At 38.2% G+C, this 12,500-nt stretch overlaps 1 protein-coding gene and 1 pseudogene across 1 annotated transcript in view; one reads left to right on the top strand and one right to left on the bottom strand.

The window, feature by feature from the left end:
- The first annotated feature begins 11,479 nt into the window (after positions 1-11,479).
- The window catches only part of LOC138049621 (uncharacterized), a 34,482-nt pseudogene continuing 33,461 nt past the window's right edge, over positions 11,480-12,500 (top strand).
- Positions 12,163-12,500, bottom strand: part of LOC138048840 (uncharacterized) — a 1,212-nt gene continuing 874 nt past the window's right edge. Inside the window, exon 1 of the mRNA XM_068894952.1 lies at positions 12,163-12,500. This exon is cut by the window's right edge and continues 874 nt beyond it. Coding sequence (XP_068751053.1) covers positions 12,361-12,500 — 140 coding nt within the window. The 3' untranslated portion in view covers positions 12,163-12,360.

Here is a 12,500-nt window from a genome sequence, read left to right as displayed (position 1 = left end):
GTTGCATTTTCGTGTTCAAGTACACTAAATGAAAAGTCCACTACATTAGTTTTGCACATCACTTCCATTAGTACACTAACCATTGTTATAAGACTAGGTGTTTCAATGTGAAAGTGAGTGCTGGCGTGGAAACTGGGAGCAGTGACTGGTATTTTTTTTTAACCAGCTGCAAGTTTTTGAAGTAAGAGGGTGCCGGAAATGCCACACGATCTCTTCCTCAATTCTTTGTCAGTTTGCCTAAATGAAGTATTATCCTCCATTTTGATCACTCTGTCTCAGGACTTGTGAACTTGTGGTTAGCAAATAAAATGTAAAAATGTAAAAGAAGCTCCTGGACAGAACTTGAACTCGGAGCATCCACTTTGAAGGAACTGCTTTTATCCACTTAACGACTAAAGATCTAGTGACTAGAAGATGTGCCGATTATTTAATCATTGCCGAATAATGGTTAAGTCTCAAGCTTGATTTTAAAATGGTTAGCTTTATCTTGACGTTTGGTAACCGACATTTTTCACTGTGTAAACTTGCTTCTTAGTGGGTGTTAATACACGTTTACAGCGGCAATTTTGGAAGAAAAAAACATTGACATTAATAAAAAATGTCATCCTCGCAGTTAGTGATGTCGTAGTCTATAGTAAATAGTGAAGGGGTTATTAATCACACGTTCCCAGGTTCGAGTTCTGCGAATCCAGACATTGGGGTTGGGCTCTTAAAAGAAAAATGTTCATTTCCCATGATCCCTATCAAGCTTTCAGTGTCCAAAATGAACGATAATACTTCACTTGGAAGAAAGTGACGATTAAGAATACCGTAATCCTTCAGTTGAGGGAGAGACTTGCTTGGGAAATGTGCGTGAAAGTATTAAAAGAGCTGTTTTAATGATCCAAACCAGGAGCCCATATTTAATGACAGATGACTTCCTTTTAGAATACAATTCCTGGTAGAGACAATTTCTTAAGATTCCGAGACAACAATACTGCCGATACACAAGATGCAACTCCGCCGAAAAACAAGATAAGATGTAATTCCTGTCACATGTCAATCAAACTAAAGCTCGTGTTACACTAGTTTCCAGTTTTCAACAAGAGCGAAGAAAGGTGTGCACATCTTTAGCCTGTGTGGCAGGTGTTACTATTTTATAAGCAAAAGGATAATTTCAAAGCAATGGCATTTCAGTTTATTTTTTGCTGTTCTTCTGAAATTTCTGGCCCCTTTTTAGCAAAATAATAGTCTCACCCGTCGTGGGTGGCTATGAGGAAAGAAGGACGACTGCTTGTGGTCCAGCTCGAGAACTGATATTCTCTTCGCTCAACGGTTGAAGACGTTGAAGAACAATTTGACTCGGCGGTCAACTGTGAGAGGTTCAAAGACTGAACACTTACGGTACGGTTGAATGATCATCAATGACGTTATGATCCATCACTGTCTCGAATTCTCCCAACTCCCCCTCGTGTTTAGATGAGGCTATGGAAACAAGGAAAACGTCCTTTATTGCTTAACTAGCAATCACTGGCCATCACTAACTATCACAAGCCATCAGGAGTATAACTATCACTCACCAACAACAACCATTACCACCCATCACTAAGCATCACCAGCCGTCACCAGGCATCAGTAGCCATCAGTAGCCATAACTTAAATTAGCCACACTAGCCCACCCTCGGAGACCTAGGGGCAGATACTGGGGACGACGACAAAATCGGAGCTGGCGAGAAAAAATGCGACGAGCGAAAGTACGAAGGAAAAATCAATGGAAAACTGTGAAGAAGCCGTGGACATATTGCTTACAAAATGGGAGTTCTGTTGCGATCAGTTGCTTTCTGATCTTGACTAAAAAATAATGATCCAATTCGTCTTTGATTTTTATCTAAAAAGATTGCGTTATTATTGGCAGACTACACCAGGTCATTTTCAAATATCTGAGGGGTCCTCAACTATGTAAACAGCCGCGAATGCCTCACTTTGCGATAAGTAAAAACAAGGATTGTTTCCAAAACTTCTCAACCTTTCACGAAATCTGGAATTTTAGGAAAAATCAATGGAAAACTGTGAAGAAGCCGTGGACATATTGCTTACAAAATGGGAGTTCTGTTGCGATCAGTTGCTTTCTGATCTTGACTAAAAAATAATGATCCAATTCGTCTTTGATTTTTATCTAAAAAGATTGCGTTATTATTGGCAGACTACACCAGGTCATTTTCAAATATCTGAGGGGTCCTCAACTATGTAAACAGCCGCGAATGCCTCACTTTGCGATAAGTAAAAACAAGGATTGTTTCCAAAACTTCTCAACCTTTCACGAAATCTGGAATTTTAGGCGTTTTATCCACGAGTTTTGAGTTATAACGTAACGTAAAAGCTCGCAATTAAGTGTTACGAGGAGAGGAAATATTCAATGTTTTCTCAGCAGATTGCATTGCGCTGGTGGGAAAATCTTGCTACTGAAACAAGAGCCGGAAAAGAGCTTAATTAAGGAGAGAGAAAGGAAGAAATTAAGAAAACCCAACATCCCCCCCCCCCCCCCCGGCCGCTTCTGTACGATACCCTGTCAGAACCGAGCTACTTCCTGATACCATGTCCGCAGACGAGACAGTGAGGAAGAGATAAGTTGGCCCTTACACCGCATCTGACAAACCCCTTTCCTACCGGTAGCTCAGCTGAAGCATGGCAGAAACAACATATTTCTTTCGTATTTTTTTCCTTGAGTCCTCCATTTGATAAGCACATTACGATCATACCATGGTATATAACGCATGCGCATTTGTAAAATTTGTACCTTGCTGCAAATTGTAAATTTCTGTAAATTTTTTCCCCATATTTTGAACTGTCATGTATAATCGTTACATTCCCATTCAAAGTCCTATAGTTTTCGCTAGTTGTCAGTTCCCAAGGATCCCAAGGATCTTGGGATACGTGTGCTCTTCCGCACGAATTGCGGTAATGCAAATATAATATCTGGGGTAATATGAATCCACCTTTCATTAACTTGCAGACTCAAATATTACAATGAACGGTTGTCACTAGTTCACGGTGGCGGAACCGGGTTTCACTGAATGACTCACACCCGGAAGTTTGATTGGCTTTGTCGTTTTTTGTTTCCCATGGGACCATATACCGCTGCAAACATGATTGGCGACAGTAAAAAGCCGAACTTTTGGTTGAATATTGAACGTCAGTGTCCACATTTTCACGAGAGGCGCAGTAATTTGATACTAAATGACCAACGTACCCATGGCTTGTCAAATCATTTTCATTTCCATGTCTTGTCAAATCTTAGGATGGCGTTAACAGAGGAAAAGGAAGAAACCATTGTAACACAGGGACTTTCAAACCCAGCATGGCAAGGGCTAAAAATTACTGTTTCTCTCCAACCCCTATGGGAGTGGGGGATGGAGGGGATGGAGGGGAGTGGAGGGGTTTTGGCAGGAAAAATAGCTGTTTTTCCTGCCAAAACCCGTCCACTTCCCCCACCCACTCGGTAGCCATATCGCTCTCCCCAGTTCGCGCTCGCTTTTAAAAACAAAGATGGCGAAAGTTTGTGCTCCATCCCGACGATCACACGGAAAATTAAATAGGGGACTGTGAACAGTCTAGGCCCCTGATCTCTCAGGGCCGATTTACACGGTGCGACTTTTGTTTGCATGCGTCAAGCTTACGTCAGGCTTACAACTCGTTTACGGTTGTCGTGTACGTCAGAGAAAATGTCGTAGCATTTTAAAACATGTTTTAAAACGCTGCGACAATCGTACGTCATGTCGTAGGCCTGTCGTAGGCCTGTCGCATGAGCCAAAATCGCACCGTTGAATCATGGAATGCGAAATCTAGCTAGATTTAAGCGACATCACATTGAAAGAAAAGAAGTAAGAGGGTTTGAAGCTAGCTGTGCTTGTCATTTCGCCTTTAAATGCCTCAAATACACAATCCAATTTTTAAGATGAGAGAGGGAGGACTTAATTTTAAAAGGGAGATCGGTTAACAGGAGGTGACGACAGAGATCAAGTTGCACTGATTTAAATGTTGTTTAATGCATCCGAGTGAAAATGTTCTAAGCTCTATTGAAGTAGAGACAATAATATTATAATGCGTTAGTAAACAACCTTGAAATTAGCATAGATTACTAAAAATAAATGATCACATAAAAAATACTGGTAGTAAATTATTTTCATATGTTTGCAGCTAAAAGCCTGCCTAATGGCCCTAATGGTACCAATTTTGCTGATGCTTAGGAATTATGTATAATTTTTTTATCAACTTGTAATAATAATAATAATAACTACTTTATGTAAGTGTCAATGGATTTAGCGCTAGAGCACTAATTGGGGAAACTAATTAAATTAATTCAAATCAAATCAAATATGTCTTTTTGCGGAGGGGGGAACTGACTGGAGCAACCGGAGAAAAACCTTTCGGAGAGAGAAGAGAACCAACAAACTCAACCCACATATGACGCCGAGTTTGGGAATTGAATCCAGACCACATTGGTGGGAGGCAAGTGCCTTTACCACTGTTTCACCCCTGCTCCCTGACTGACTGGATCAAATCTGTATATTTGAACCCAGTAGTCAATTTACTCTGTAACTGTTGTACTTCAAAGTTAAATTTAAGTTAAAATGATTCCAACCTAAATAATTATTGCTTGATTTCCATTAATTTCCTTTGTATTTTAAACCTATTGATGATAAATAATGATGTTGGGGGACAAATCTTGATCAAAATTTAGTTACATGCAGGATGAAGTCATTTAAGTTGCCTGAATTTCACATAAATATTAATGTATTTACATAGTTTTAGAAAATATATATCATTGGACACCTTGTTCTTACATCTTGGCACTCTAGCAAAACTGAGGAACTATATCACTCTTTTTGCACAGATTCTTGCACTGGTTGTTGATATCCTTAAGGATAACAGTATTTTTACTGCCTCAATTGCATCTCCAAAAACCATGTCTTCCATCACAATGTTTCAAAATCTGGTGAGGTTTCGCTCCACTATTCATCATTATTGACAGTTGTTTAATATCTTCACTGTTTCATTCAGTTAACAAATGATACAAGCTACCCTTCATATTTTTAATGTGAATTAATCCAACAATGATTGGGCACAAATAAATTAAAATTTGTGGTCCTCATCTTCAGTTTGTTGGTTTGAGCAAAATTATTGAAAGTAATAAGATAAATGAATAATTCTGTTGTTCTAAGAGTTATCATAATATTATTATTATTGCCAATAAGAGGTACAAATGTATTTTGCATGTGAATATCATTGCACATTATAAATTATAAAATAACTAGGATAGTACGCACACTCCCATTGGTCAATAGCTGTGTATAGATGAGAGTATGTAAACATGGCTGTGACTTCACACAAATTTTGATTGGTTATGTGTTGTCAGATGCATGTTTTGGTTGGCTGGTGGGAAATACGAGTGTGTATGTTATGCAAACCCGAGACAGAGTCGAGGGTTTGCATAACTGTCAAGAATTCTCCCAACTGCGCTTTGCGTTTAGATATGTAAACATGGAAAACATTCTCTATATCTTAAATAACACAACAAAATATAACTTTTTGATCGGTTGCTTTATCTCAAGAGAAGCACTTCCGGAAGGCAGTTTTCTATTAAGCACTGGCCATTGAAGCAGATTCAACCAAGCCTTTGCCTGTTGGGTGCATCTGGCATAATAGTCCAAATGCATGTGGGTCTTCTTTTTTATGGTGCAAACAGGGACAGCTGACTAAACATTCACCCTGAGGAAGGGCTAACACTCGAAATGCCAGCTTTCCAAATTATTCATGGTGCTAATTCGACCTTTATCAACATATTTGATAAAACCAAATTTTCCTGTTAAACGTAACAATGTATGGAATCAATGTAACATGTAGAGAATTTAGTATGTAACGGGGTCCCTCATGCATGAGCCCAAGTGTTGACGCCTGTTGAAGAATAGGTTAATGGCTAAGCTCTTCTGACCCTACAATTTACGAGTTTAATAAATTATATACTTGCCCAAAACAGCAATGTGAAAGTTAACTAATAGGTACCCAATTTACTGTGGCCATAATAATAGTACCAGCCGGAGAATCCTTCAAGCTCTCCTCTGGATAAGAAACTATCCAAGTGCCAAAATCACTCGAGATTTGAACTTGACAGGAATTTATCCATTTTTTGGATAGCCCCCCTCCCCCCTTTATCCCCATTTTTCATTAGGGGCTGTAGTCCCTTTTCATCAGGGGTTGGTCTCAACTGAAGCCTTTTGTATCAACCTTAGTTGTACGATTTTCTTATGCAAAGTGGGCATGGAAGGAATCAAGTTTCAACTTTAATGCGATGTTGCACAAAGAAAATATACTTAAACAAATTTCATTATTGCAATAAGAGAATTAGAAGTACGCGATAACCGGGTTAGCTGTTGGCTTAATCTTTTCTTCCTCACCACGGACATATTCAAGAGTAGTCAAGGCTTTGCGTTGCTAAACACATGAATAATAATTACACTGTAAACACATGAATCGAGCTTAGTCAAAAATCCTGCGTGACATATAACCAGCTGACCTTGCTCCTCTTTTCTCGCGTCCCACACCTGGTGAAGGACGGGCTCTGCTGCACAGACCTCCTTTTTTAGATCGGATAACCGACTCGTGTTGAGCTTTCGAATGAACCACCGTCTTCACAAACTCCTGAAATGTCGTGACCGTAACGTATTACATGTAACAAGTTCTACATATTCGGGATGGTAAAAAACCATCGTCAACAGAAATTTTCAAACCAGAAAACTCTTCTCAATCCCGTACGATTCCTTCCTAATTGCCTTTTCACCAAATAAATCAAAAGGATGGTTGTTACTAATAATATATCTGTTGCAAGTACGGCAAACAGAAAACAGAATCCCTTCGGCCATTCTCTTCCGATTCTTTCCGGTTATCATTTTTATTGCGTTCCCATCTGACCAATCAGTGACGAGAACGGATTGGAACCTACAATGATTGTAGCTCTTACTTACCTAGCTCAAAACGACAGAGCGCAAAAACCGCTAGACATGCGCACTAGAATCACACTTGTGTTGCCGCCATTCCATTTTCAAAATGGCGGACGACAAATCAAAACCCACCACGTCATTGTGGAGGCTGTCACGCCGCTGGCGTTTCTCTGAGAAAATTTGCAAAAAGATGATCTGACTCTCCATTATTCAACGATGCTTCAGAGCCGTCAGGGAAGAGATCGGACCAAAACCAGTTCGCCTAAAGCAATAGAGTTTTTGACCGGTTTCGAAGCTTCATTTGACGTTCGTTGTTTAGAGTTTTGCGTTTCTTAAGGTGGTCGGTTACTCTTTAAGCTCAGAACAGAGATATGTTGGAGGTAAATTGTTTTCGCGAAACATATCAAATATGACTTTTTTTCCGTTGATATGAAAACTTTTGAGAGGTGTTTAAAGGTGGAATTCCGATTTCATACACCAAGAGAGACTTTTTCAAATCGAAGTTTGAAGAGAAGCAAGTTTTTTTACCGCTAGTGTTCGTGTTCACAGTTGTAACTGGTTTTACACAGAAAAGCGAAGTCCAGTGCTGTACTTTCACGCCAATCGATATAGTTTGTGAGGTTTTGGGGTCGTAAGTTGTCCTGAAATGCATATAACGTACATGTATGTTTTTAACTTCGAGTTAATATCTTGTCGACATTGTTCATGTAATACAATGTAAGTTTTCTCGCTTTATAAGCCAAGACAGAGCGGCTGCCTGTTATATTTAAAACAGCGGCAAATATTGACAACAAACTCTGTTATTTTTTTCCCTTTAACAACGTTCATTGCCATGTTTTGTGAAACTAAAAATAAATTATAAACTAATTATGTCAACTGTCACATGACTGCTGGGGGATTGTGTGCTTTTTCGAGTTTATGGGACTCTTTGCAAAGGGCGAGTTAAGTTAATTCAACAAAGTAAGCTGCTTTTTCCATTTAGAGACTGAAAATGTCAGCAAAGGTGCTCTAGTTCAATGTGCAAAGCGCTTTTTTTGGCTTTTGATGCCAGCAAAACAGTTCACCACACTAGAAAATTTTTATTCGAGGGCCACTTGCTACTGGCTCACAAAGACTACAGAATTTGCCACATGGATGAATACATTTCACCAATGAAGGTGAGTGATGGAATAACATTACAATAGTTGCAATAATAATCTGCCCTGAATTGAATTTCCCCTACCCCTCAATATAGATTCTACGCCCCCTTCTTTGTCAGTGCCAAAAATCGGCCAAGAGAACTGAAGCACTAAGTTGCACAGAATTAGTCAGACAGGTAGAAAACCCTCAAGGATCAAAGGCAGGAGCTGGATATTAAGCAGAGAAAAATCGAGAACGAAAACAAAAACTTTCACAAAAAAACATGAAGGTAAGTATTTGGGTTTAGCTCATTAGGACAATGACATGCCAATGCCTTTTACAGTACTAACCCCCCCAGGCTGTTGGCTGTAATCAGTAAAAATTTCCAATGTTCCCCTGAGGTGCAGACGAGGGAAACAAAATGAACTGTTTCCTGAGAGACCAGTCATTAAGTGATTTGTTATATAGCACAAATAGGAAAACGTGCAATGGGAACAGCAATGGTGGTCGTCGGTCAACATTTGCGGGCAACAGTGCACTGTTACCCTCTGACGTCATAGATTTTGCACTGTTGCCCGCTCAGAGACTTTTGAACGGCAAAAGTGTTATTGTTAGATGTCATGTGACCTTGAAGTAACCAATGAGAGCATGTGCTGCTGGAGGCAAAAACAGTTATATAACAAAAATAATTATTATTCAACATAACACACTTTTGCTGGAAAAACAAGATCAGCAACACAAATCAAATGTTGAATTGAGAGAAGAAAATGTCATGCTTCACAAAAAAGGACAATGTTATAGAGACAACACAATTTTCAAGAAAAATATTGGACTGACATAAAAATTAATACCATGCACATGTAACCCTGTGAAAAAGCACCCCAAATGCCTAAATTTCCAATATAGGTTTTAGTCAGAACAAACTTTTCCTTATCACAGACAAAATTCTTATGGTCGTTAATTTTCTTTCTAGTGCAAATAATATTGAACAAAACAAATAGTGTATTGTAATAATCAACTGATGTATGTTGAGTATTTTTTCCTTTCATTTTCCTGAATTTTTTCTCCACCTATATATATCTGTTTGGGTCAAGTTAGCAGAAAATTGGGGAATCCACTCAAAAGAGACACTTGTAATACCACTGGCAGTACTAAATCCTAACATTACTCAAGAACAATGACAATATTATTTGTGTTCCTTTAATATATGTTTTACAACTAAAGGAGACACTGCATTTAGCTCTCTTGTGCACCATACAATTTCACAAGTCACTAGTCAACCACTAAACAGAAGGAGGAAAGAACTTATATGATCCAGACAAAATGGGAAATTTTGGTGGTGAACATTCTCCAGACCTGTTTGAAAATATTTTCCATGCCACAATGTATTTACAATAATGAAAAGGGTTTTCCGTGAACCAAGAAAGCTAATCTGAGGAGAGTAAAAGTAGGTTGCTGTACTACTGCACAACTTCAGTTTCTTCATAAAGCAGGTATGGCTACCATTTCCTACAGACAAAAACAATGATAAAACCATTCCACAGAAAGTGAATGATGACAGTGTAAGCACAAGGGGAAAGATAATACCTTACATTATGAAATTTTGAACCACGGATACTGTGTTTTTAGCTTTCTGATTGGTTCACTCACTCTCAGTTAACAGCTCTTATACAGTATGACATAATATGGAAACTGATTGCGTCAAGGGTTACCACGCTGGAAACTGATTGGCTTTAAATTTGTCCAAGTGTTAAGAATCAAATGAAAATTTAATAAAATAATCAATGGATATGATTGAGTGGTTGATCTCATATGAACATGCACTCATGGAATTATAATAATATTATTGTTCATTATTGTCTTGTGCTATAGGAATTATATGCTTATTAGTATAATTACTGAAAGTTCTCTGCGCTGATTGGTTGTCATTGAGATGATTATTATTACGTGATAATCACCTAAGCGGTTTTTCAAAATAGCCACAAGCTGTTTTGTTGAGGTGACAGACGAATAAATTAATTGTTTTAAAGAAAATGTGTATTATTTAAATAATCAACTATGTAATAATCGATTTGCATGATGGCATCATTTACTAAGAAATTGAGTTGCTTCTATTGTCAGGCAAATTTAAATTATTGTTTCCGATATTCCCTCAGACTCTATGAATGTTGATGAATAAAAACCTCAACTTCATCTCAGTTTTTATTAACCGATATTCACCTTGCCTTCGGCGAATAATAATTGTTAATAATTATTATTTGGTGTTCATACTAATTTTTAGTGTAATAGAAATTTCAGTCAGGGGTACGCATCTAACTAAAGCTGTAAGGCTTATTACTATTTTTATCATTAATATTATTATTATTATTATTATTATTATTATTATTATTATTATTATTATTATTATTATTATTATATAATGTACCTGAAGTGTTTGCATGCTTTCAAATGCATAAAGCTTTACTGCACATGTGTTTTTGTAGCCGTTTTGAAAACTTACATTTTTAAATGTGAAAAAGTTGACCAATATGGTTACTCTGTACTGTTACAGTAATGTACTTTTCTGGGCTGTTCCACAACTGATCAGGACAATATTGCCAAACACTGAGTGGAAGACGCTTTGATGCAGATTTCCTGGAATGGTTTCTGCAAAAATATTTGCGAGGAACAGCAACAAAAACCTCGCACAGATCGATAGCATTTAACAGTCAAGGTTACGTGACGTGGAAATTGTAAATCCCAGGTGTTCACTCACAGTTCATCTGCAGCAAGAAACCCAGTGGACGATTTTATACGATCAAAGTTGTATGACCGCGTTACAGTCCTCAATAACGTACAACGGCCAGCCAAACTTATTTTCAAAAGCAAAAACCTTTCGTCCATCAAGACCAAGTTGCTCCTGTAGTTCCCGAGAACAAAGAAGAATTTCGTTGCCAGTTCGCTGGTTTCTGTAAGATTTTTAAATAATCTGGGGGCAGACCAACACCCCATGTCAAGAAAATTCACAGTAGCCAAAACCAACAAAATGATACAAGAGGACGCATTGCTACTTGACATGCAGACTTGCGAAGTAATCAATCGTGTGTCCTCGACCGTTGATTTGGAATCGCTGAGTGTTCTCTCCGACCTTGAAAAAAAATTCCTCTGGCACCCAGGGTATGAGTCGTCTAACTTTCCACAAAATTTGACAAATGCTAGAGAGTTATTCTCCACTTCGATCGATCAATGTCTCGATCACTTCGAATCTTTAGAGTTTGCGCAGGCGCAGTTACGCGAAAAAAAGCCATTTTACGTCAGTATTCTCTAGCCAATCAGCGGTTTTTGCGCTCTGTCGCTCAAAACCTAGCTCTCGCTCGGTGGCGCTGGCCAAGAGAATCGCAACTCTGGGAACGAGATGAAGTGTCGAATGAAGTCACAATTCCCACATCATTCCTTTCACTTTGAGCTGCAGTTTATTATTGATTGTGTGTTGTTCATCGATTTTCCTGCACTGGACGTCACAGATTTTTGAGGTCGTTCTTTGAGGTGCGTAATGTCTTCCTCATGCATCTTTTAAATATGAAATCACAGCTTAGCGATTCATATTGACAGGACGGTATCGTCATCCGGCATCATGACGAAAACACCGAACAAGCCATTCTAATCACTTCTTGTCGATGTTTGCTCACACACAACCATGTACATTATCTTAGTAGTATTCTGTACTAACAATTATCTTACGAAATTGCGCGGTGTATCGCCTGATACTTAGCCGACGAGGTCGTAGTCCGAGTTGGCTAATTGTTTCACTATACAACATATTGATGACAAAGCACAATTTTCTACGTTCATTGTGAAAAAAAGCTGGAAAAACTACCGTTTTTCTCCGCGACACACAAAAGTGTATCGTAGGATATACGTTGAGTATGCACGACGAATATTAAGCGCGCTATGACCATATTTGGACATTGTCACAATGTGCTAAATAATTCTTATAAGTAGTTTTTTTGAAACACATTTCAGAATAAAAACTAGCGATAAAAAACGACGTTTCGATCTCTCTGAGATCATTTTCAAGTAGTAAAAGAAGCGAATAAAATCTGCATATATAAGTACAAATTAAGACGTGAGAATGTCCAAAGATAAAATATGCAAATACAAGCGCTAAAATGTAAGTGTTAAAATATTAAAATACTATATAAATAACTTGCACGGATTAAATCTACATGACTGTTGGTTAAAACGCTAAAGCGTGAGTGTTAAGATACCAAAACGCTATAAAGAACTATATAAATAACTTCGCACGGATTGAATCTGACTGTTTGTTCAAAGTTGGTTTAAGCTCCTTTATAAAAAGCATTTCGTAGATGAGGCAATCGAATTTACTTTCGCACTTTCTCAAGATCTTAAAGTCACGATATATGT

The sequence above is a fragment of the Montipora capricornis genome, chromosome 5 (assembly GCF_036669925.1).
Source record: "Montipora capricornis isolate CH-2021 chromosome 5, ASM3666992v2, whole genome shotgun sequence".
In the NCBI taxonomy this organism is placed as follows: domain Eukaryota; kingdom Metazoa; phylum Cnidaria; class Anthozoa; order Scleractinia; family Acroporidae; genus Montipora; species Montipora capricornis.
Note: the sequence above shows the minus strand (reverse complement) of the source record. Positions and strands in the feature narration are given on the sequence as shown.